General features: G+C 49.4%; 1 protein-coding gene across 1 annotated transcript; it reads right to left on the bottom strand.

The window, feature by feature from the left end:
* Nucleotides 1-2,353: 2,353 nt before the first annotated feature.
* RAB33A (RAB33A, member RAS oncogene family) lies at nucleotides 2,354-17,972 on the bottom strand. Its single transcript, XM_004717789.2, has 2 exons — nucleotides 17,672-17,972; nucleotides 2,354-2,960 (listed from the first exon to the last, which is right to left on the bottom strand). Exons 1-2 carry the CDS (start codon nucleotides 17,927-17,929, stop codon nucleotides 2,505-2,507), a joined length of 714 nt encoding a protein of 237 aa, XP_004717846.1. The 5' UTR covers nucleotides 17,930-17,972; the 3' UTR covers nucleotides 2,354-2,504.
* Between the last annotated feature and the right edge of the window lie 8,508 nt (nucleotides 17,973-26,480).

Below are 26,480 nucleotides of genomic sequence, written 5' to 3'. Positions count from 1 at the left end.
CCCAGTAGCCCACATGACCTGGCTTCATCTACCTCATCCCTGCCATTCCCACTCTGTCTGTGTCGCCACCACTCTACTCCAGTCACCAGACTCCCACTCTCTCGTCCACTTGGGTCCTCGGGGCCCTGCCCGAGTGCTCTCTCTTCCAGAAGGCCTTGGTGACAGCTCCATCCAATGCGTGGCTCTTCTGTGAGGGCGGGGTTTTGTTTCGGTCTCCTAGGATCCCTGGTGGCGCCGTGCTTCAAGCACCCAGAGGTTGAAGGTCTGACCTCATCCGTCGCTTCACGGAGGTAGTGAAAAGGACTCTAAAGTGGATCGTGTTAATGATTGTGCAACACTTCTGGATATGATTGAGCCATTGAATGTGTGTGATACGTGGATTATGTGCCAATAAAATTGTTTTTAAAAATGGTAATAGGATTTCACTGTTATCATGATTCGGAGCACTTTAGGAATTATTACTTAAAAACTATGGTGCTGTCCCATTCTGCCTCTCATTCCCTAAAACAATTCCACCAAAAGAGAAAAAAAGATTGACAGCTTCAGAAACTCTAGGGGGCAGTGTTGCTCTGCCCTGTGCAGTCATGAATCTGCTGGGAGGGGGGAGGGAGGGCAGGGCTTAGCAAGTGCACCCAGTGGGTGCGCAGGAGGCAGCTCCGGCTGGAGGACTGTCTTGTCATAACTTGGAGGATCAAGATTATAGCGCGCGCGCGCGTACACACACACACACACACACACACACAGCAGAAACTGAAATGCAGGCACTAAGCCAGGCCACAGGGCACCAATCTCCTCACAGCAAATCGGGTCCTGGACAAGGAGTCCGCGTCTGGAGTCTGACACAGGTCATGGGGCAGGCCCTCTGTAAAGGGAGGCACATCACACTGAAGAGAACAGCAGCAGACAGGCTCAGGCATCTGGGTGAGCTTCAAGGGCAGGGCATCAACTGGGACAAAGACGCAGTCCTCCCTGGGGCTGTGCAGCTAACTGCACTCAGCTGCTAAGTGGAAGGGTGGAGTTCCGCCCAGAGGCATCTGGCCAAAAGGCCTGGTCATCAACAGGTGAACAATAGTCCTTCAAAGCCCATGGACGCATGAGAGGTCACCCTGAGCTGGAAGCAAATTTATGGCAACTGCTCACTAGGCAGAGTCCCAAGACCAGGCCCTGCCTGTGTCAGGCAGAAGTGGGGCGAGACCAAAGTCAGGAGGAAGAGCCCGGATGCAGCATTCGTGGGAGCACATCTGGAGTCTGGCCTGCCTAGCGCCACAGCGGGGAAGGGTTCTAGAACTTTCTACCTGGATCTGTTCACGGAAGGGTTCTAACAAGAAGCAGCGCTTCCCTGTGGCCCTTGTAGTTCTCCCCGTTCTGGCTGCTTCTGTGGCTTTCACATTCCAACAAGAGCTTCCATGTCCATAGGAAGAAGGACAGAATGTAGGTGACACCTGACAAGACTCTCCTGCTCAAGAACCACCATAGACTCTCCGTGGTGGGAAAAAAACTCCCCCATCTCTGCCTCCCCATTGTGGCTGCTCCTCTGTCCTCCTGCTCAACCACCAAATCCAGCCCTAACCCACCCCACCCCGTGCGTTACTAACTCAAACTGTGCGATCCATTCAAACACATAGAACAAGATCAATTCGTTTTCTGTGAACCTTCTGGAGCGTCAAGGCCCCAAACACAACATTTTGGTTCTGACGTTGTTTCCGCAGACATATCATTCCAGAAACTTGATAATAAAGGAACTGGAGATAGGGGACATAGCCACCTCTTGTTAAATTTCTTCCATGGCACCCAGCAAAGAGCAGAGACATACTCAAATTAGTTGTTAGCTTGACCAAAAAAGGGAAGGGTAGAACATCAAACCCAAACCAAACCCTACTTTTGATGTCAGGGATAACTCGAAGGAAAACGGGACACAGGGTCGACTTACTCTGAAGCACTTGGGTCTGTTGGGCAACTTAAGACCTTTTGTTTTTGGACTTTGATTGATATGGTGGGGGGGTGGCAGTAAGCAGCCCCCTTTCAACATTGCAGGCACACAATCCTGAAATCCTGATGAGTCAGCATCTCCCCTGAAGGTGTCCCTAACCTTCCACTTGCAGTGCTTCACTCAGAAAATAGATCTGGCTGTGGCCCATCCCCCTTCAGGTGCTTCTTCCTTCCCACTGAGGGTGCCAACAGCGAGAAAGAATGAGTCCCAAACGAGTGACGAACCATGAACATTTCAGGTGGCAAAGAAAGCTGGCAGGGGGGCTGTATCTTGGCAGGGTTCTGCTACTTTTGTAGGGCCAGTCGCCTCTTCTCCTCCCAAACAAAAATGTCTTTTGAGAGGAAAGCAAGACACGAAGGCAGGTTATAATCTATACAAAGTTTTATTGTAATAGCAACTTGTATGGAAACAAGTGGGTGTCAGCTTTACTGCAGGCACGGGAGAAAAAGAAAGAAAAAAAAGGGAAAGAATAAAACTCCAGTGATACCTTAGCTTGTATTTACACCATTTGGTTTCAACAGGGACAGGAAGTTTTACTGTTGGTTTCCTGTGGGAACTCAAGTTTCTGCACCTTCCCCTGCTGCCGCTCAGCATCACGGTAAAGCAGGGATTTTTGGGCCTTCAAACGGCAAGCCAGGCACATGAAAATGGACTCCACGTTCTGGCTCTCTTGGGGGTCCTTGGCTGATGTTTCAAACAAGAGCATGTTGTGGGCGTCGGCAAATTTCAGAGCTAGATTGGAGGGTACCTGGATCTGTTCCCTCAAGTCACACTTGTTGCCCACAAGCACTTTGGGGACGAGGGGGGGCACGGCATGCCCGTTGCACTCCTGGATCCACATTTTGAGGTTAGTGAAGGATGTCATCTTGGTAACATCGTAGACAAAGACCACGGCATGCACATTGCGGTAGTAATGTTCTACCATGCTCTTCCGGAAGCGTTCCTGACCCGCTGTGTCCCACACCTGGACCTGGAAGAGAGCAAAGCCCAGCCAGGGAGTCAGAAAAGGAAACATGAACAGAGAGGAGAAAGTCTGGGTCTCTGTGGAATCATAAAAAGCCGACCACCGTCCTGCTAGAGGAAGCGGGGCTCTGGCACAGGCATGAACGTGGGCCCTCGGAAGGGACATGAACAGGTGCATTTCAGGGTTTGGCAAGGTGTTCCTTTGACACTTTTCTTGTGGAAAAACTGCGATGTCACTGGGCAACCTTTGTGGCAAGCAAGATGGCAGTAAGAATACCCCAGACCCTTAGAGCCTGTAATCCCATGCCCAGAAACCGAAGCCAAAGACTCAGCAGTGAAAGAATCAAAACCCTGTGCACCAGCCACTCCACTGGTGCGCTACTCGTACTCCGCTAAAACGGGGAAGGATCGCGAGAGTTCCTCTCGCGTACTCTGGACATGTCCGGAGAGACCAGTCCCTGAAGCCGGACATCGTGGTTGGTAAAGGGGAAGAAGGTCCTCAACGAGATGGCTTGGCAGTGGCGGCAACAAAGGGCTCAGGCCACTGCAACAATTAAGAGCAGGGCCCAGGACCAGGCAGTGTTTCGCTCTATTGTCATAGGGTCGCTGTGGCTCCAAACGGACTCGAGGGCACCTCACAACAACAACAACAAAACCGGGCAAGGGCCTAACTCACAAAGTAACTGCTCAAGTGTACACAGCTCGGTGGGTGTTGTCGTCAGGGGCGGTTGAGTTGATTCGAGCTCTGTGGGACCCATGTGGGCTCAAGTGCACAGCTACTGACCGAGAGGTGGGCAGCTGGAATACACCCAGGTGACCTTTGGAAGAAATCCCCTGCGATCTGCCCAGAAAACCCTATGGGGTGTGGTTTCAGGGGGTACCCAAGTCAACTGGCAGAGCAGTGCACACAAGGACAAGTGTACAAATGTGCTTCACGCGATGGATTGTGATGAGAGTTGTATGAGCTCCCAATAAAATGATTTTAAATGTTTTCCTTTCATGTAGGTTTGACAAAAGTTATTTCAACATGGGTCTTTCTTTCTCTGAATGTGGTGGAGCATACAGGAAGCAACATTATTAAAAACTGACGAAACATAGCCAAATACTTAGGGGGATCAGGATGCTAGGCTCAGGGGGCACCCAGGTCAACTGGCACGGCAGTGCACACAAAGACTAGGCTCGACATCCTACTTTGGTGAGCAGCAACTGGGGTCGTCAAAGCTCGAGAGCGGCCGCCCGCCTGAGGGGCAGCCACTGGCCTCTCTGTGCCTGGAGGAACAAACTGTGAAGAAAATCACACACACAGAAACAATCAGTCCAACGGGCCACACCCACATCAGTCTCCAGGACCCTGAGACCAGAAGAACTAGATGGTGCCTGGCCACCGCTACTGACCGCTCTGGAAGGGATCACAGTAGAAGGTCCTGCATAGGGTGGGGGGCGGGGGGAAGAGTGGAATAAAACTCAAAATCATCCCAAGACCAGGCTTACTGGTTGGAGAGAGACTGGTGGAACTCCTGAGACTATGGGCCACAGTCACCCTTCCGGCCTGGACTGGAACTCAGCCCCAAGGCTCGGCTTTCAGCCAAACCACAGGCAGGTCTGTTCAGGGACCGCTGACCCGAGGGAGGGAGGGAGGAAGGGAGGGAGGGAGGCACACCTCACAGCAGTCCAGCACTGGAACAGAATCTACTCAAGGGTGACCTTCAGCAGGGGAAGAGCGGAGGAAGACCAGAGACAGGAAGCACCGAGAAGACACTGAGATAAGCAATGATACACGGGAAGAGACAAACTGTGTCTCCACTGCGGGGTGGAAAACTGATTAGCCACCCAGCGAGCTTTCACCCACTTCCCAGGCAGACCGTGTGGGAGGAAAAATCAAAGAAACAAAAACAAAGTATAGGAAACCCTGTCGGGCAGGCCTTGCGCCACGCGGGTCCCTGTGCTGCACAGCCACGGTGGGGGTGGGGGCGAGGCAGAGGCTCACAAAAGACAAGAGGAAAAACGCAGGACACACGCAATGTCCCAGGGCGGGGTCTCCACTCTGACAATGCAGGAACCGTAGCAAGCACAGAGGAAAGAGACCGCAAGCATTTTCCCCAGCACACCAATGGCTATTTCTAGGAGGCGAGCCCACCGCACACGACATTGGTTTTCTGCTACACTGCCCGACAGTTTCATTCTTTTTCTGCGGCGAGCATGCGTGCCTTTATTTTTGGCTTTGTTTTGTTTACATCTCATTCTAGAGAAAAGAGCGCAAGCTGGTGTTCACGTCGCACCTTTGCGCTCAATGGCTAAGGGCATTTCACTGGTTTGGAAGAGGTACTGTTGCTGGCCGGCTGCATTTCCGTGTGCATCACAGCTTGGGGAAGAAAGGCCAGGCTAGGAGGACCGAAAAGCTGCTAGCAGCAACATCTCCAAAGAAACCACTCCCTGGAGAGGCTCTGGGGTCAACACCTACTCAGCAGCCTCCTCTCTGGCCTTCCCGCCTTCCAGCATCTCGGCCAAGAGAAACTCAGGTTCTGAATCATGGTCCCAAGGCCCTGTTTCAGTTCTCAAAGAAAAGGTGATTGTGGCCACTAATTGACGGCTATGGCTCTTGAAACGAAGTAGAGCCTTTATTGGGAGCGAGCAGTCAGTACAGGCACTTTAGAGAGGTTTGCTTTGCCGTACAGGAAGGCCAGGAGACCAGGAAGGTTGGAGACAGGACCGTTATGTTATGCTCCCTGGTGGGGGCTGCAATCAACTAGCGGAAACCATGAATCCTTGAACAGAAAGCTCCACCTGCTCTGTAAACCTTCTCCCCGTTCACAATAGAAAAGCTCTTCTCAAAGGGACAACAAAACATTCAGACAGACCTTCTGAGACATTCAGACAGACCTGAGATGTTTTGCATTTGAAATGTGATAGGAAACACCTAGGCACCTCTCGTGCACACAAATTTCAATGCGGAACCACACCGTTTAAGATCCCGACTTCTGTAGTTATCCTCTCAGTGCTAACAGTGTAGTCTCCTTCCACCGCTTTCCCGAATTTAGTCCCAGTGTCTGTCCGTGGAGGCTGCCGGTCTTCCCTCTCTTGGGTCATCTTTGAGATCTTCCCGACCTGCCTCCAACACTTGATCACTGTCTGACGTCTCCCTTCACCCACTTTTCTGTTGTCCGTCCCCCAGGGAGGGGGTTATATGTAGATCCTTGTAACCAGTTCCCCCTTTCTACCCCAAATATGACAAAATAATAATAATTTATAAATTATCAAGGGTTCGTGAGTGAGGAGTGGGGAGGAGGGGAAAAATGAGAAGCTGATACCAAGGGCTCAAGCAGAAAGCAAATATTTTCAGAATGATGATGGCAACAAATGTACAAATGTGCTTGACACAATGGATGGATGGATTGTGATTAGAGTTGTATGAGCTCCCAATGAAATGATTTAAAAAAAAGACACTTGATCAATGTAAAAACTGGTTGTTGTTGTTGAGGGTGGGGTGGGGCAGTGCACAGCAGTTCTATACTCTTGGTGCAAAGCTTCATTGATTTGGGAGCATATCCATGTTCGCCTGAGTCTTATTTGAAATGTGATATTAGCCCTGATGCCCACCTCCTTGCCTCTAAGGATCACGATGGCCATACTTCTCCCAAGCAGATTTGTTTGTCCTTTAGTAGACCGTGGTCTTTTCGGTATTCTTGGTAAAAGGGCATCGAAAAAAGTGGAAGATCGTCAACCAGGTGTCTTGCCACTATGCCTGTAGCAACCGGCTCAATGGGTTGGAACACAGGAACGACAGTGAGGGTGGTGCAGGGCTGGACAGGGCAGGGTTTCATCCTGTTTGAACATAGGGTTACTCTTGAGTTGAAATCGATTTGATGAGACCCAACAGCAAACATCCGAATCTGGTCAATGTAAGTGGATCTCTTTGCTGAGTGAGGATTTCACAGGGACCCAGGGTCATCATGCTGAATATGGATTTTCATGGTCTGGACTCCCCGTAATGTCCTCTTTCAACACAAATGGTCAAATTCCTTGGGTACAACCTTCTCGGCTATCTCTCCCTTCTCCATTTTTTTATGTAAGTGGCTCTAAACTAGACTCTCCTCTTCTCCCTCCTGCAATTCAGCGATGCATTCCAGATCCTGGATGCCTCCACTCCAGCCTTGTTTGCATCGGTAGTGTGTCATCGGTCTCTTCAGAAAATTTCCAGACTCCTCTACTGCATATAGAGAGAACATCGAACAGGAAGCCCTTTGTCATAACTTGACAATTTGATCACTTGGACATCAGGCTTGGTAAGGTGGAGGGGCAGCGAGATAAAGCCAGGCCCTGGACGAGATGGACTGAGAGAGCGTCTGCAACTCACATCAGAACAATTGTGAGGATGTCGCAGGGCCACCCAGGTTGCCTTCCGTTGTATATTGATAGGGTTTCTATGCGTCGGAATGGACCCACGGCACCTAACAGCTACCACAATCTGATCCCACTCAACCTAGTTCCAAACCACTCAACTCTGCCTAGTGCCCTCCCTCCTCATGCTAGGCCACCCCCGTCCCCCAACAGACCCGGTCACTCCTCTAGGCCTTCATCCCAAATCTCACCTGGTTTTCAAGACTCGGTTCACGCCTCTTCCTTCTTCCTACAGCTTCCTGCCACTTCCTTCCAGTCTTTGGTCTTAGGCCTTTCTATTGCACTCTGTGTCTGGAACACTCCATCGCAATGATAGGTTTTGGTTCGGTTTTTAAAAATCATTTTTGGGGTGGGGGTTTCTTACAGCTTTTATACCAATCCATTCAATTGTATCAAGCACATTTGTACATATGTCATATGTTTCCTTCATCATTTCCAAAACATTTTCTTTCTACTTGAGCCCTTGGTATCAGCTCCTCTTATTCACCCACCCTCCCCCACCCTCGTGAGCCCTTGATACTTTATACATTATTTTTATTTTCATATTTTACACCATGCACTGTCTCCCGTCACTCACATTTCTGTTTTAAAGCGTCCTGGGGTGGGGGGGTTGTCAATCATTGTGATCGGTTCCTCCTTTCTCCCAATTCACCCCCCCCTTTCCTTCTACCCTTATGGTATGGCTACTCTCATTATTGGTCTTGAAGGGTTTATCTGTGTTGGATTCTGTGTGCTGAGAACTCTTATCTGTACTAGTGTACATGCTCTAGTCTAGCTGGATTTGTAAGGTAGAACTGGGGTCATGATAGTGGGGAGCATTCAAGAACTAGAGGGATGTTATGTTTTGTTAGTGCTATACTGCACCCTAGCTGGCTTATCCTTTCCTTGTGACCCTTCTGTGAGGGGATGTCCAATTGTCTACAGATGTGCTTTGGGTCTCCATTCTGACCCCCCTCAATTCACATCAGAATGGTTGCTTTGGGTCTTTGCTGCCTGATATCTGACCCCTTTGACACCTCGTGATCACACAGGCTGGTGTGCTTCTTCCATGTGGTCTTGGTTGCTTCTGAGCTAGATGGCCGCTTGTTTACCTTCAAGCTTTTAAGACCCCAGACGGTATATCTTTTGATAGCGGGCACCATCAGCTTTCTTCACCACATTTGCTTATGCACCCATTTTGTCTTCAGCGATTGTGTCGGAAAGGTGAGCATCACAGAATGCCAGATTATTAGAACAAAGTGTTCTTGCATTGAGGGAGGACTTGAGTAGAGGTCCAATGTCTGTCTGCTACCTTAATATTAAACCTAAAATATATGTACATATATCTCCATCATTATATATTAATAATTTTACATATGTAATGCCTATGTTTATACCTCTATAGATGTTCTTTGCTTCCTAGTTCTTTCCTCAATTTCCTTTTACTTTCCTCCTGTCCTGCTATCATGTTCTACCTTCATGCTGCTCTCTGTCCTTCCTCTTGGCTACATTGCACTCGATGGAATGCCACCAGGCATTCTACACCCTCCTTGCCATCAATTTTATTTTATTTTTTATTTTTTCCTTGCCATCAATTTTAGATCTCTTGTTGTTTACCAAGGTATTGGTTCTTGAATTGTTAATTAGCATCTTTAGCATTTCCTTGGCTAAACCAGTAGCAGCCTTCTGTCTCAGGGCATCTCGACTGAAGTCAGTGTGGACTTATCAACCAGTAGCACTGCCTTGAGCCACAAAAAGAGGCCATCAAGCCCATGCCTGAGGCTACTTCAGCGATAAAACCAGATTTAGTGACTGACAAAGAAAAGCACCAATCTGCCATCCTTTAGGAATAGAAAAAGATAGATTTGCTTCTCCAAGCAGAGCAAGAGAAGGGGTTGCTGTCTCTTCCACCTGCCTGGGGCTCTGAGCAGGAAAAAGGGTGGGCAGGCCAAGGAAGGGAATGGACTTCAGTGGGAAGAGGGCAGTGCCAGAGGCCCCCACCCCCCTACTCTTGCCTGGGCGTGAGCTGACTCCCTGCCAGCCCTCAGGTGGGTGACAGCTGCTTTAACACCATGAGCTCAGGCCTCTAAATATATTTGCCACCAACAGGAAGAGAGGTGAGTGGGTGTGAGGAGTTCGGGGCTGAGTGAGTTGGCTGTTCGCCTTTCCCTTGGCTTCGGAGCTGTACGCCGCCCAGGATGCAGGAACGGCCCTGGGGAGGGCCTTGCTAATGGAGTAGGAAACTGGGAGCTCCAGTTCAGTGGCTGGGAGTTAAAATGCCTGTCACTGCTCCCACCCTGTTCTTCAGAAACCGCACCCCAAGTGCTTTGCACCCCCCCAAAACAGGAGAGCCAATGGGATGGGGCAATCTCAAGTCACCAGAAAGGCCCCAAGCCCCAGGGCCCGGCTCCTTGTTCGGGCCCCTCGTTTCTGTTCTTCTTAGCACTCACAGATACCCTGGTGCCTGCTGCCACAGAGGGGAAGCATTGCCTCCCCGCACTTTCAACTCGCCGCCGTGAGATGCGCCTAACAGAGAAGCAACCCGTTTTACAAGGAACAACGCCCTCCAGCACATTCACAATATTCTGTCACCACCACCACCACCTTGTTCCAAATAGTTTCATCACCCTAAAAGGAAACCCTGCCCCCAATGGAGTTGTCACTCCCCACCTGGTCTTCATGCCCTTGTCCATGCTGGACATATTGTGTACCGGATTGTGCACAAACCATGCGCATTGTACATGTTTTGGTTTGTGGGGTTGTTGGTTTTTTTGGCCAATTGCTATGCCAGAGCTATTTTAGGATACCACCCCCCTGCTCATACCACCCCTGCCCTGAAGCAACAAACCCAGGCACAGGATGAGATGGAGCGAAACCAGTCTGCCCTAGCGGATGGCAAGAAATGTACTGTGTGCCAGTTTTTTGCATAGAACTATGGTAAGTGAGCTCATGCACTCTTGCTTCTCTCGTGGCTGACTGAGATCGCTGAGTGGAATGTTTTCAAGGTCCATCTAGGACAGAGTCTCTTTTCTCTTTAGGCGGATCTAAAGAAAGCATTTGCTTCATCCCTTCATCTGGTGGTGCACACAGGTCAGTGTTCAGAGTGGCATGCCGAGCATGCGAGTACCTGTTGTCAGGTGTCTGAGGTGTGTGTCTATCGCCTTCCTCATTTGAGACTGGCTCTCCTCACGCCTACCCTGCTTTCCTTTGGCACAGGATAGACGCGGGGGGCGGGGGGAGGGGGGTGTAACTGCCCCTGAGCTGGATGTCAGTGGAGTCTAGTGGCATCAAACCAAGTCGGGTGCAAATCAGAGCCTCGCCTGCCTCATCTCTTCAATGGGAACTTGATTCTCCCCTGGCTGCAGGGAAGATCAAATGAAATCGATACATGAGCAACCGCTTTGGCAAAATGGAGTATGCTCTCCACGTATTGTTGTTGTTCGTTAGTTGCCTTAGGAACCCGGGTGGCGTAGTGGGTTATGAGTGGGGCTCCTACCCCCAAGGTCAGCAGTTCTAGATCACTGGCAACTAGCAACTCCACAAGAGAAAGCTGAGGCTTCCGAAGCCCGTGAAAAGTTAGTCTTGGAAACGGGCTGTTCTACCCTGTCTTATAGAGTCGCTATGAATCAGAGTCAACCTGATGGCAGTGGCAGTGGGTGGATGAGTTTGTGACCGTCAGGTCGACTCCAATGGAGGGTGTTTCCATGTGAACAGAGAGGAATAGTTCCTTAGGGTCTGCAAGGCGGGGGCCCTTTCGGAAGCAGATGGCCAAACTTAGCTTCTGGGGCCTCTGGTGAGTTCTACTGCCCAACCTTTGGGGGAGTGGTTGGGCGTTGAACCAAGGAGCCCTGCCAATATTAGCAATTGCTTATGGTCTCAAATGCCTACTAGCCCTCATTTGTGGTCGTGGGCCTGGGCTTCAGAGGTTGCCATGCTGGAAGTTTGGGCTTTGGGAAGACGAGCTCGACCCAAAAGCAAAGGCATTTCAGTGAGAAGGGAGGAGAAAGGAATTCTAGCAACAAGACTCAGGTGACTGGACAAGCCCAAATGTGTGGGGTGCTGGAGTAGGTCAAGGATCACAAGTTAGAGAGCCGCTCAAGGGAAAGCTAGTCTTTGTCCCCATGGTCCTAGAGCTCTCCCTGTCAGAGCAAGCTCCAGCATGGCCCCGCCTCCCGCACGTGCTGGCAAGGGCATTTCTTTGCCCTAAAGAACTTATCAAGCATCTTTCTAGCTCTTGATGAGGCATGAAGGTTCCTTTGTTAGAAGCCCATGGGGGAGCATTGGACATGGAAAGGGGGGAGCCAAATACATCTGTAACATTTGGGGGGGTGCCGAGGTCAATGAGGGGAAAAGTTGAAAACTATATTTACATAACACAGAGTTTACACAGGGACTGTTGAGGAAGGACAGACAAAGAGAACTTCACACCCAGAAAGAGCGGCCACAAGAGAAGCACATGCTGATGACTAATGAGCCACTCCGCTAATTAGCAGAGGCTGGAAGGCCAGGAGCCCCAAGAAAGACAGGATGGCTTTTGACTACAGGCCGCTTCCCCAGGAGCACTGAGCTCAGCCGGCCTCCATTGGGAGAGGTAACCCAGGAAGGTATTTTTCCACAGAATCAGCATAGCAAAAGAAATCCGAGCCCTGGACCACCCTTGCCTGCAGCCACGCTGCCCAGCAGTTGTCCTGCTCCCCAGGGCTCGCCCAGCAGGGGTGTCTAGCCACCCAGCACGACTCCAGTGAACTCCAAAGGAGGGGCACTGCTAAGAGAATTTACAAAGAACGACTCAGAAATTCATCTCTGAGCATCCCAATGACTCCCCCCCTCCCCCACAGACTCCCCAAGCTGAGACAGGCACAGGAAGATGCAGCCCTGGTGGTGCCGTGGGACAAGCAGAATGCTGCTAACCACGCGTACGGCGATTCAAGCCCCCCAGCCACTCCATGGGTGAAAGATGAGGCTGTCTGCTCTCAGGACGATGCACAGTCTCAGAAACTCTGCTCAGGGTCACTGTGATCAGAATCAGCTCAATGGCAGTGGATTTGGAGTGGGTCGGTAACAGACAGACTGGCCATTCCGAAAAGCTCCAGATGTTAGCAAGTACTTCCACCCGTTTCAGGCTGACATCAGGGGGGCTTCTTAACGTTTCCGTATGCTACTCCTCCATGTGTCCCTTGAGGTAACTTGGTGTGGGGGTAGGGCACCTGACCTCTGGAAAGAGAACCGAAAAGGGAATTTCAATGTGATCTTGAGTGAGTCACGTTCCCCCTAGGGTTTCAAATGAGAGCGGTGGGTTTGCAGAAGTATGTGGATAACAGTGAAAGACAGAAGCCACTTCGCAGAGTCCCCACGGGGATCACACCTCCAGTAAACGCCCTCAGACAGAGTGCATCCCCCAGTGAATGACCCAGCTATTGCTAGGTTAGATTTGAACGTCTGTCTTATCATTTCTTTCCCCTTTTTGACCCATTTTAATGTCCTCTAGCTTTTAGCATATTTTGCTTTCTTTTTGGATTAAGATTGTTCTGTGCTTTATTTTGCTATTGTTGGGGTGTTGGTTTTTTTGTTTTGTTTCGGTTGGTTTTTACAAATATGATTCTCTTGATAGGAAATCCAGGATGAGTGATTCGCTAGAGACAGTGACTAGATGATGCGTTTTGTAGGGTTATGGCAGGGGAGATTGGGGGAAATGGGGAGCTCATCATAATGGGTACAAGAAGGAAGGAAATGTGCTAAAATTGATTATGATGATGGCACAACTCTTCTTTAATCTATTCAAGCCATTGAATTGTATAGTATGTGAATGATGTGCCAATAAAACTGTTCAAAATTAATTTACAAACTGAGCACACTGGAATTGCAGGGAGAGAGGTGTCTCTGTCCCACTGTCACCTCAGGAGTCCAGATGACTGCTGTCACTCCGACCATCATGTCCACATTCCACCCGGCAGTGGGAAAGTAAGAGATTGAAGAAGGCCCATTCCCTTCCTTAACAATCGGTCTCAGAAATTGGACAAACCAGCTGAGCCAACCACTGTCACTTCTAGTCTATCTTCGTCATTTAGTCATAGAACCATGCTTACCTAATAAGTAAAGTGCCAACCCAAGCCAAAGTCACTGCTATGGAGATATTTCTGACAGGATTCCGATTGTGCCTTCCTGCCAAAATGCAGTGCAGACTTTAATCAGAGAAGGGGTGAAACGCATGTGAAAGCTCTACCCACAGATCAGCAACCAGACAATAAATAAACACCGTAAAACAAGAATGCTGCTTGGAGACTCCCTGGTCTCTTCCACCTCTGAACACTGGCTGATTCCTACCTACAAGACAAGGCACAGAAACACAATCCCAGGTCCTCCATTCGGGCTCCTAGGTGTCGAGGAACAAGACATCTTGAAGGTACTTGGGTCCTCAGGCCATATGACCCTAGGTCCCGGATCTAAAAGGAAGCCACCTGCCTCCTTCCTCCCCACCGGCATCCCTCACGTTCTCCCTACATTGCCTCCTAGAGAAGAATGTGGTGTTAAAGAGTGTGGACTCTGATTGGGCCTTGTCACCAAAAAGTAAGTTGGGAAGATGCGAAAGCAAGTTCTTGGGCATAAGAGTCAAAGACTGAGTGAGGCTGAGATGCACATGACACTGGGAAAGTGAGGGCGAAGCTCTCTAAATGGTAGTTGGAGTTCCTGGAAAGGGAAAATGGTTAATGCACTCCACTGTTAACCGGAAGGTTGGGAGTTTGAGTCTACCCAGAGGGGCCTCATAAGAAAGGACAGGCTAGCTACTTCTAAAAAAGCAGCCATAGAAAACCCCATGGATCACAATTCTCCCCAGCCACACAAGGGGTGGCCATGGGGTTGGCGTGAATGCCATGGCAACTGGTCTGGTTTGAATCCCAGTCTGGTTTCTATCAAATGAGGATGATAGAAGTAATGGTGGTGAGGTTATATGGCTGTTATGAGGATCAAATAAGATAAAATATGAGAAGTGCCTAGCCTGGGCTCTTTGTGTTTCAAGAGGTTGTTGTTGTTGTTGTTGTTGTTTTTACCTGCTGCTGAGTTACCTCCAACTCACAGGGACCCCAGCTATCATAAGACCAGTCTGTTATGATTCACAGAGTTTTTTCATCAACTGAGTTTTCTGAAAGAGACCGCCAGGCCTTTCTTGGTCGACTCAGTTGAAACCTGTTAAGCATTATAGCAGCATATACGCTTGAACTGACAGATGGGTGGTGGCTGCGCACAAGGTGCCCTGGCCTGGAATCAAACCCAAGTCCCCTGCATGGAAGGCAAGGATTCTATTACTGAACCGCCACTGCCCCCATGGATTAAACAGAAAGCAGCAGCGGTACTGCATGCTGATTGGATGCTTTCTGAGTGGTCCTGTTAAACGGAAACATGGATCTTCCGGCTGTGCTAGGGTGGGAGACTCATGGACTGGAGATAACCAAATGGACTTCAAGACCTTAGGGACGGCTGGTAATGTCTCAGCTGGGGCTGCCCTGCACTGCCCATGGTGCCCAGGAACTCTGCCCCACGCTGCTCTTGGACTGGAGAGAGGAGCTTACTGGGATAGCTCTGTTCCTCCTCGGGGCTGGCTGGTATTTTAGAACTGAGAGCCTTCCATGTCTGACCATGGGCTAGGGCTACCTGGACCTGTCACATTGGCTTGAGCGCTCCCTCTCAGAGGGAAAGCCCTTGGCAGTCACCTCCCAGAGCGCTTTTGGCTCTTGTTCCTTGAGGAACTCCAGGCCAGCAGGAGGGTGGAGCAAACTGTTCTCGCCAGCTCCCGTGCTGGCTGCCCAGTGGCCATGCTCTGCCATCTTCCCTCAGCCATGCTGGCCTCTCAGCCTTCGCCTGTCTTGGTCCTGAGATTGCGCAGCTTTTACGAGAGTCAGGGACACTGCTCCCTGCTCCCACACCCCACCTTGAGCGCCCTTAGGAAGAATGTTTGGTCTGAGGTCACAAAGCTTTGCCCTCTTAAAAGCTATCACCCCACCCCCCAAACCTGTATGAAGCACATCAATGCACGTGGTGTCCTGCTGGGCTCTTGTGAGTCACACTGTCATAAGCTCTGCCCTCAGGGAAAAAATCTGGACTTGCTGGCAAAGACAGCATATCCCACTTTGGCTAAGTACTGACCTCGGGGTCGGGGGTAGAAGGGAAAGAATGTTTTGAAAAAGCCCCCAAGGTCAAGGGTGACGTCCTTCTTGGGCTTCATTTGCACCTCCCATTCCCTACTTCCTAGATTCCTTCTCTCTCCTCCCCTCCCTCCTCCCCTAGAAACTCTTAACACTTCCTTTCTCCTACATCGAAATGGGGGGCTTCTTTCCCACCACCACCACCACCACCCTTAAATCCAGGGAGCACTTATATGTGACAGAAGAGCTTAGACCAATACCAGCATTATATCTTAAGGATTCCGAAGGTTCAATCGCCCACGCACAAATACATTTCTACTTTGGATTTAAAAAGAATGAAAGAAAGCCAGTCTCCTGAAATTCCAGAATCTTAAAGCTTCCCCTTGCAAGCAGCTAGACACACCAGCGAAAGCTCTAACCCAGTGAACATCAACGAGTAAGCCCTAGGAAAAGAGAGAGACCTGGAGACCTACAAAGACTTTCAAGGGAATGGAGGAATCCCCTCCACTCTCACTCCACCCATCCAGACAGCGTCTGTATTAGTCTAGGTACTTTAGAGAAACAAATCCACAGCAACTCATGTATAAGAGAGTTTTATGTAAAGAAAGTGTGCATCACGAAAACATCCCAACCCAATGCTGCCCAAGCCCACCAGTCCAGCATTAACCCATTAACCCAACACCAGTCCACAAAGTCCTCCACCTCACAAAACAGAGGCAATGATGCCGACTGCAGGAGGAAAGCTGAGTCAGTGAACAAACAAGCATCTCAGCACTAGCAGGGGTCTCCACACGGCTGCTCCAGCACCCAGGGCTGCATCAGGATTGGTCCATGTGGCTTCTCCTTGGGGATGTCTTGTAGGAAGTCAATCTTGCAAGCTAAAGCAGGGAACTGCTAAGGCAGCTGCACCGTGGTGCGACCATCACAAAGCAAGAGACCCGAGAGCTAAAAAGGCGAGGCTCACCACCGCCTTTCAGCCTTTCAATTAGCCCCACAAGTGATTTTCGGCCAGGTTGGCACAAATAACTAACTCAGCGTCCTAAAAAGACCACACTCTGAAAACAATGCCTGGGCTTCCTGCCCCGCCCCAGGGCCCAGCTGTTTGTGAGCGCTCCATTAACCCCAGGCTGCCCATCTTTGTTGTCTTCTTAGCACTTAGTACCTCAGCCTGTTTCTGAAGCCATTTTAAAACACATTCATCTTAATAACCCAGAAGGCAGGGCCCTGCACAGTGGAGAGTCTCATTCGGCTCAGACATCTTGACTATTGGAAGATTTGCCTTCACCCTGATCCTGTCAAGGGTCCAACCATAGGAAAAGGACAGCATTGAATCTATTGACGCCCTGGAGCCTTTTGAGGTGCGCTTCCACTCCGTGACCCTTTCCCCTCCTCCCTGCTCCCCTGAAGTAGCCCTTGCCTGCCCCCCGCTCCCCCAACCCCAGCACACAAATATGCTCCCGTCCTGTAGACTTAAGGCTGAGAGCAAATGGACAAACATGTGCCCACTCCCAGTTCGAGGTAAACTCCTGGGGCAGGGGGAGAGCCAGGCTGGCTGGGTGTTTGTACAATGGCTCTTGCAGACAATACCCTGCCCTGACCCGATGAGGACATTAGGTGGCCCAGAATGCCAGCGAGATATCTTTCGGGAGAATGGCTCCAGAAGAGCAAGTTTTGTGTATTATGAAGGACTGGTGAGTGACCCTGTCTCAATTTTTTTTCAAGGGACTCCTGGCTCTGGGCCAGAAACTGACCCCTTCTGCCCACTGCTAACTCAACCTTAATTTCAACTACCAATTGTAATTCCAGATAAAGCAATCTTCAACCCCACGTTAAGCCCAAGACCTTTTGGACACCCCAGAGGTGGCCGATAGGTACCTCCAGGTGTGCAGGTGTCTTGGGGTGGATCCCACAGACCCGGCCCTCCATCCTCCTTCTGCCAAGGTGCCAAGGTGCCTGCCCCAGGGTCCAGGATGGGATCAAACCTGTGATTCCAGGTAGGATCAAACCAGCCAGGGGAAAGAAACGGACAAGAGAAACCACTGCCCTAACAGGGAGTGAGGGTGGAGGTGAGAATGGGGCCATTGATTCACGCAAGGGGATGAAGAGAAGCCAAGGGGCTTGGGCTCTGCCAGTGGGCGACATAGGCTCGTGCTGGACACCTCCCAGAGCCCTCCCGGCCCGGCCCAACCAGCGGGATCACCTTGATCTTCTCTCCTTCGATTTCCACCGTCTTCTCCCGGAAGTCCACGCCGATGGTGGCTTCAGTCTTGTCCGGGAAGGTGCCCCCGCAGAAGCGGAAGGTCAGGCAGGTCTTGCCCACGTTGGAGTCCCCGATCACGATGATTTTGAAGATGCGAATCTGCACGTAGTGGTCCAGCGAAGAGTCGAGCTCCAGGCCGGCCAGGCCCGCGGCCGAGGCGGGCTGCAAACTGCCTTGGCCCAGGATGGGCTGCGCCATCTCTCCCGGACCGGCCTGGGGCCCGACCCCCCTCGAGGGCTCACACAAAGACGACAGCCACGCTCCTGCGCTCGTGGCCGGCGAGCGTGATGTGGGGGTGCGCGCGCGCGCGCCCGGCTGTGCGTGCGCCGGGAGCGCGTGCGTGCGCGCGGGGAGAGGGTGCGCTCACCCTGGCCCCCTCCTGCAACGCACCCTCCAGGAGCTCCCAGGCCCCAGCACAAAAGTCCGGAGAGGAGGAGCGGTGGGGGAGAGTGGGCACGACGCTCGCCAGCCTCCTCCTGCGGGGCGGGGCGGGGGCTGGAGGGGACTCGCACCTGACGCTAGGGCGTGCCACCCGATGGCGCTCCCGGAGATGCCACCGCCAAGCCTGGGCCTAGACCCTCCTCCCCTGTGCTTGGACCCCAGGGACACCGGGAAGGAAGGAATCTTAGGAAAGGGAGGAGCAATGCAGCGGGGCTTGCACCACTCCTGGGCTGCCTTCCTCTCTGCGCGCCACCATTTCTGTCGTCGGTTCTGGAGGGGCGGCCCACTCCCACGCTCTCCGTGCGCAGAGTCTGCGGGCAGCTGGCACCGTTGGGAAGGACAAAGAGCGCGGCGCCTAAGGCATCTCCGAGCTCCCCTGCGTCCGAGCAAGGCTGCTCAGTGTTGGGAGTCAGTCGTGGGGATGTCTCTTTCACCTCCCGGAGTCTTAGGGAGTGATCAGGTGCATCCGCCGGCTCCAAGGAGCCCGCAAGGATATGTGTCTCCAGATATATAGGGCTGAAGGGTGTGTGTGTGTGTGTGTGTGTGTGTGTGTGTGTGTGTGTGTGTAGGGCCAGATGGCCAGATGTAAAGGGGGGGGGGAGCGTGCCAGGAGCCAACCTTCGCTCATCACACCACAAGCACCCATCCTGTGAATGTGCAGGAGAACGACTCCCATTGGCTATCAGAGTCGGTTGTGTTTGGCTGGCCAATGCGGAGGGCCTGGAGTGAGAGAGGGCCAAGTGCGAGTAGGGGAAGGGGGAGAGCAGCGGTGACAGCTCCAGTCAAAGGGGACTTTATTTCAGGGGACTAACCGCCACAGCCCCAGGTGGAGGGATCCAGGGACATGGCATAAGCCCCACAGTGCCTTGCTTTCCCGGTCCCCATGTCACCCGAACTCCTTGCAGCATGGTGGAATTTCCAAGGGCACTGGAAAGCCCTGGGATCATCCACCCCCCTGCCACTGACTTGAGAGCAAAGTGGTTGAGTCTAATTTGCCAGCAGCCTAGATTATGCTTGGAAGGTGATAAATGAACATAACTTTATTACGGGATTAGGAGGTAGCTTCCCAAAGCTGACTAGTAATCTCATATCTTGGTCAATGCCAGTTATTCCCTCTCCTGGAAGTGATTTGCAGCCTCTTAGTTTGTTTGAAAGGGTCAGCTCTAACAAGTTACAGTGGAAATTCAATAGTGTGCATTCATTTCCTGATTGCTTTTAAGGCATCCCTCTCCTACCCATTTCATAGCTTAAGGTAATATTGACCTAGGCCAATAGCTCAACACAGGACTTAATGCCTCCAAGGTCATGGGTTCAAGCAGCACATGCTAGCTGCCATGCTATTTGTGTATGAGTTTGAATTTGAGGACAAGGAGACAAATGGGGGTCGAAACCCATTCTCACCTAGAGAAACCCATTTCAGTGTACCTGGGGCAGGTCTGTGTAACTGGATCGGGATATGGAATACTCAGTCCATTCCAAATTACTCAAAATGGCTGGTAAATTTTTTTTTTTAACTAAGTTAGTAGGTGTATTTATGGCTGACCCTTTTATCATATAAGTGGGTCATACATGTCTAAAACCCTAGATTATACTATTTCACAAGAAAACCATCCAGGGAGGATTTAATCCTAATTGACTAGTCCAAAAATCATCATTTGGATATCAGTTCCCATCGCACATGCAAATGAAAACGCAAAACCTCGCTGCCAATGAATCAGTTCTGATTCAGAGGCACCCTACAGGACAGGGTAAAATTGTCCATGTGGGCTTTCGAGAGTAACTTTTTACAGGAGTCAAAAGCCTCATCTTTGCCCCAAAGAGTGGCTGGTGGTCTCGAACTGCTAACCAAAAGGTGTAACCCAGTGTGCCATCAGGGCTCTTTGTACAAGATAACAGTGTGCTTGATCATTGGCCTCTGGATCGGAGGAAAATGCTCCTGGTGGTCATTATCTAGAGAAGGATAGCTGTGGAAAACGTGGGAAGGGGAATTATTAAGGAGGTATATTCTCTAGGTAGAGTGAGGTCAAGGACTCGTACAAATCGTTTGTGCTCAACTGCTGTACAAGGTGCTAGCACTGCAGAAGAAACGCCTGGCAATCTGCTTCTGTTAAGATAACGACCAAGCAAATTCCATGGAGCAGTTCTACGCTGTAGAACATGGGGTCACCACAAGTTGAACCGCAATTGGTTTGGGGGTTATTTGTTTGGGTAGGGACAATGGGAAAAGGCATCATTGACTCACAGCCTTAATTAATGCAAACTCCCTGAGAGATGTATTTTTTAAAATTATGTCCACCTAAATTGTATGTGTCTGACAAAAATGCACCACTGAGTGAGAAAATGGCCCACATTTGACTCCCTCCAGCCTCAGTCAAGGGGAAGAGAATCTGCCCAAGGAGGAGGAGGAGCCAGACATGCCTCCACGCCCCACCCTTCTTTATCCTGTTCTCGCCCCAACTGTTCCTCCCAAGGCACTCGACTTCTCGCCTGGGTTTTATAATCTGTTGCAATGTCCACACATAACTCACAGATAATGCTGCTGATGAAGGGGTTTATAAGATCAGGATAGGAAAATAGGATACAGTCTGTCTGTCGGCAGTGGGCAGTGCTTTTTCTCAGCCATGCCCACAGGCACGTCTCTTTCTGGTCCCTAGCTTCTCAGCCCCACGGTCCCGTCGCCCCTGCCTTGCACAGGGAAGGGCTGCAAATCTCCTTTAGTCCTGATAAATGCCCAAAGGGAGCCCTACTCTGCAAGTCAGCCTCCTGCCCAGAGGCACTCAGCTTCACTTAGGCGGGAAAAGGCTGCTCCATGTCGCGAGCTCTGCTGCTTCTTCTTCGCGGTCTCAGGTACTGCAGTTCACCCAGGGATCCCAGATAGGTATACTCTTCCTTCTGCTGGCCCTGGGATTCTCTCTTCCAACCTCTGATATGGCTCACTTGATATCCAGTGCAGAAACAAAACTGACCTATCCCCAAGTTAAATTCCTGTGCGTTGGGCTAACCTCAATTAAGGCTTTCTACTCCCGTAGAGTTACAGTTTCGGAAATCCAACTTGTCTTATAGGGTTACCAGGAGTTAGATCTGACTCCATGGCAGTGAGTTTGGGTTTATACCTTATTTGCATGCTCCCACCCAGTCATTTAGTGAGAGTTACAAAAACCAGGAATAGAAGAGCCATACTAAATAATTCCACTTCACTGCACTGCATCTGAGGATTCACACTGCATTTGAGTAGACACTTTGATTCCTGGACGTGTGCTGTCTCATTATGGGCATCTTATCATGTTAAAAAGTGGATGTTAGCTCTGTAGGGTGACTTTTAGGGGACTTTCATTTATATTATTTTGGTAATTACATCATTTTGTGTCAATCGAAGACATAAAACTACGGGTGGAGTCTAGCCTGTCAATTAGATCACAGCCTGACGGTGACGGTGACCCCTTCTGGGTGTGGTCTTCTCATAGGGAGGGTCCTGGGAACCTCTCCCCTCTCTCTTTGCATTCACCTTCTTGTTGACAAGCCACAGCCACGCTGGGACCTGCGCCTGTGATCCTTCCACCGCCATTAGACACAACCTCGCACCTACCGGTTTGTGATCTTCCTGCATTCTGCATCCTTGCATGTGGCTGCATGAATCTGAAGAGGGACTTGTGGACTAGTTTTGGACCTATGCACTTGAGTTGGACTGGGCTGGGATGTTTTCCTGATATAGAATTACTTCTTGATATACAGCTCTATCTTATACATATATGAGTGTCACTTGATTTATTTCTCTAGTCAACCTGGCTTCACACAATTTTTGAAATTAGTTCAATGAAAAGGACATGGGGGTCATTTGATAGCAGGCCACATTTGTACATTCATTGCCCTCATCATTCTCAAAACATTTCCTCTCCACTTAAGCCCCCGGCATCAGCTCCTCATTTTCCCCCGCTCCGTCCCCTCTCCCCCATCCCTCATGAGCCCTCGATAATTTATAAATTATTATTTGGTCATATCTTGCCCTGTCTGACGTCTCCCTTCACCCACTTTTCTGTTGTCCGTCCCCCAGGGAAGGGGTCACATATAGTTCCTTATAATAGGTTCCCTCTTTCCAACCCACTCTCCCTCTACCCTCCCAGTATCGCCACTCACAGCACTGGTCCTGTAGGGCTCATCCGCCCTGGATTCCCTGGATTTCCAGTTCCTATCTGTATCAGTGTACATCCTCTGGTCCAGCCAGACTTGCAAGGTAGAATTCGTGTCATGATAGTGGGGGGGGGGGGGGGATTTAGGAACTAGAGGAAAGTTGTATTTTTCATTGTTGCTAAATCGCACCCTGACTGGCTCATCTCCTCCCCTAGGCCCCTCTGCAAGGGGATCTCCAGTGGTCTACAAATGGGGCCCTCAAATTTCATTGAATCACTTCAATCAGCAGTCCACCCCTCCCATTGGACGAGATTACTTAATCTTTGCCTGCTAATTCATTATCAGTAAAACCATTATCCCCTCCACCCACATTTGAGGAGATTAGCCCAACTGTGCCTACTGATAGATCACCTGAGTCTGTATCTAAAATGTTGCCTGAGGCATATGCCTTACAAACATGGCTAAGTTTTCCCAGAAAATGCCTGCACCATTCATTATTGCTTCTAAACTTACAACTAGACTTAAGTCCCAGTGAATTACAAAACATTAAGAACAAATGGTGACCCAGGAAGAGATGTGCTGTATTCCTAAAGAACTGCGCCTGCCGCTGTTTTTAAGCAGTCAAGTTGGTTTCAACTCATATTGATTCAACAAAACAAAACACTGCACAATTCTTCTCCATCCTCCCAATTGTTGTTATGGCCAAACCCATCATTGCAGCCACTGTGTCCATCCATCTTGTCAACAGCTCCTTTTTTTTTCATTGCCCCCTAGTTTATGAGGCATGATGTCCTTTTCAGGGGCCGGTCTCTCGTGATAATATGTCTAAAGTTGATGAGATGAAATCTCACTATTCTTTTTTCTAAAGAGCATTCTAGCTGTATTTCTTCCAAGACAGACTTGATGGTTCTTCTGGAAGTCCGTGGTACTTTAAATATTCAAATACATTGATTCTTCCTCAGTCTTCCTTACTCAATGTCCAACATTCACATGCATATGAGGCAATTGAAAACACCATGGCTAGGGTCAGGTGCATCTTAGTCCTCAAAGTAACCTCCTTCCTTTTCACCACTTTATAGAGGTTTCATGCAGCATATTTACCCAATGCAATGCATCATTTGACCTCTTGACTGTCTATGAGCATTGATTGTGGATCCAAGCAAGATGAAATCCTTGACAACTTCAAAGTTTTTTTCATTTATCATGCTGTTACCTATTAGTGCAGTTGTGAGGATTTTGGTCTTCTTTGCATTGAGTTATAATCCATACTGAAGGCTGCAATCCTTGATCTTCATCAGCAAGTGCTTCAAGTCCTCCTCACTTTCAGTAAGCCAGGTTGTGTCATCTGCATATCACTAGTTATTAATAAGCCTTCCTCAAATCCCAATGCTACGTTCTTCTTTATAGAGTCTAGCTTCTCAGCCTATTTGCTCAGCATATAATTTGGCAGTTGAGGCCTAGAAATCCCCCATGATGTAACCTAACATAAAGTAATCGACTCCATAATGGGACCTGCTATGAGTAACCAAGTCGTTGTAGGAAAATGAGAATAGAGTGCAATTCCCTCCAGGATCCCTGGTGGCAGAGTAGTTAAGTGTTGGGCTGCTAACTGCAAGGTGAGTACTTGGAAAGACAGGGCTTTCTACTCCATGAAGAGTTACAGATTCAGAAACCCACAGGGGCACTTCTCTCCTGTTCTACAGGGTGGCTGTGAGTTGTAATCAACTTGATGGCAGTGAGTTGCAACCCCATTGCGTAGGACACAGCCCTATGCAATCAAAAGGAGTTTCCTGGAAGGCATGGTCTACTTACATATTAAGTAGATGCTGTGGGAAAGCTTGTTTGCTTTTTTGCATAGGTCTGGATCCTGTATCTGGCTCATCCATCTCCTGTTCCTTGAACTTGTGCCAACAGCCTATCATATTGCTGGCTAATTCTAGGAGCTCTCACTCGCCTACTATCAGACCTGCGACCCTTGTGTGTATTCGCCTCTCCAGTCACAAACCTGACCTGCTGACCTTGGATTCATTGACCTCTGGAGCCTGGGGTGTTCCTGTTTATTCTGGGTTCAACAGCCCCAGAAGCTATGTGAGTTCGGAGAAGCCTCCAGCTTAACATCTGATCCATGGATTTGAAACGGATCTGACCTTACCTGTTTCCATAACTGTTTGAGCCATTTTCCTAATACACTTTTCTTTCTATATGTACATACATAAGTATCACTGTTTTTGCTTCTCTGGAGAATATAGCTTAACATGTTTTGTCTCATACGAATGCTCACCAAGAGTTACCGCTGAAGAGGATGACATTAACAATCAAGTGGACAGGATGACATGCATTGTCATCATAGAAAACTATGAACAGCCTGGAGAAGAATACAATTCCAGAGCACTTCATTACTTCATTTTTTTTTTTTTAGCACTTCATTCTACTCATGCAGAACTTGGACACAAATCAAGAGGGAGTTGTGTACACAGAACAAGGGAATCCTGCATGGTTTAAAATCAGAAGAGGTCTGTGTTAGGGTTGTACCCTCCCTCTCACCATACATATTCAATCTGTGTGCTCAGCAAATCCTCAGAGAAGCTGGGTTATATGAAGAAGAATGTGGCATCAGGATTGGAGGAAGGCTTATTAACCACCTGCTGTATGCAGGTGACACAACCTTGCTTGCTGAAAGTGAGGAGGACTTGAAACACTTGTTGATAAAGATCAGGGATTGTAGCCTGGAGGATGGATTACTACTCAATGTAAGGAAGACCAAAATCCTCACAACTAGACCAATAGGTAACATCACGATAAATGGAGAAAGGGGTGAAGTTGTCAAGGATTTTGTCTTACTTGGATCCACAACCAATGCTCAGGGACACAGCAATCAAAAGATCTAACAACGCATCGCATTGAATAAATCTGCTGCATGAAACCTCTTTAAAGTGTTGGAAAACTAGGATGTTCCTTTGAGAATAAAGGTGCACCTGACCCAAGCCGTGGTTTTTCAGTGGCCTCATATGCATGTGGAAGTCGGACATTGAATAAGGAAGGCTGAAAAGATGGATGCATTTGAATTATGGTGCTGGAGAAGAATACTGAAATTACTACGGACTGCCAAAGGACAAACTGCTGTGTGTTAGAAGAAGGATGACCAGAATGCTCCCTGGAGGCAGGGATGGAAAGATCTCATCTTACGTATTTTGGATATATTATCAGAAGGGACCAGTCCCTGGAGAAAGACATCATGCTTGGTAAAGTGGAGAGACAAGGGGAAAAAGAAACACCCTCGACAAGATGGATTGACACAGTGGCTGCAACACTGGGCTCAAACATGACAATTGTGTGGCTGGCGCAGGACTAGGTAGGGTTTGATTCTTTGTGCATAGGGCCGCTAAGAGTTGGAACCGACTTGATGGCACCTACTAACAACAACATGCAAGCATCAACTATTTTTGTTTTTCCACTTACAAAATATGTCATAAATTGGCTGTACTTGTGTTAGTTGTATCATGTTAGGTTCAAGTTATAATATTGTTGTCTTTCTTTGGAGAGTATGCGTGGCTTAAGGAGATAGGTACGAGTACTAAGTTGAGAAGAAGTGGACTGCAATAGCTCTGTTTTGTGTCAACTTCTCTGGGCCAGATCCGTCGTGGTTTGGCAGATGACTACTAGTCATCTCTCATGATTGGAGCCAACAGCCTGTCATATTGCCTGCCATCATTGGCCTGCCATTTGACAGGCTGATTCTGGAATAATTTGCTTCTCCAGTTACAAGCCTGACTTGTTTGCTGTGTGATCTTTGTCAGAGAAATAAATAGTGGTATCTAGGCACCATCTAGTTCTTCTAGTCTCAGAGCTGTGTAGACTAAGGTGACCAGACGCGGGATGGTCCCGATTTTTAACAAATTTTCCCGCGTCCCGCGGCGTTTTAAAAAACTTCCAATTTTTGGAAAGAATGCACGACAAGCTAGGGTATACGGTTTTCAGCTGCCATGTGGCTATTTCACCAGGATATGAGTTTTATCAATGGTGTCCCGCTTTAACCAATGTTAAAATCTGGTCGCCTTAGTGTAGACTGATGTTCACATGTTCCAAATAATCTATTGGACTAATTGTTTCCATGTGTCTTTGATTTTCATTACTCTTTTTGCCTCCAGACAGAGACCAATAGTTGTACCTTAGCTAGCTG

The sequence above is a fragment of the Echinops telfairi genome, unplaced genomic scaffold (assembly GCF_000313985.2).
Source record: "Echinops telfairi isolate 266 unplaced genomic scaffold, ASM31398v2 ScPeMD7_6681;HRSCAF=7622, whole genome shotgun sequence".
NCBI lineage: Eukaryota > Metazoa > Chordata > Mammalia > Afrosoricida > Tenrecidae > Echinops > Echinops telfairi.
The sequence above is the reverse complement of the archived record's forward strand: the minus strand, read 5'-3'. Positions and strand labels throughout refer to the sequence as shown.

Bases quoted from the DNA above. Each gene is read 5' to 3' on its own strand.
- RAB33A (XM_004717789.2), bottom strand. From the start codon at position 17,929: ATGGCGCAGCCCATCCTGGGCCAAGGCAGTTTGCAGCCCGCCTCGGCC. The intron at 2,961-17,671 runs GTGATCCCGCTG...GCTCTCTTCCAG, and splicing joins TCGAAGGAGAGAAGATCAAG to GTCCAGGTGTGGGACACAGC.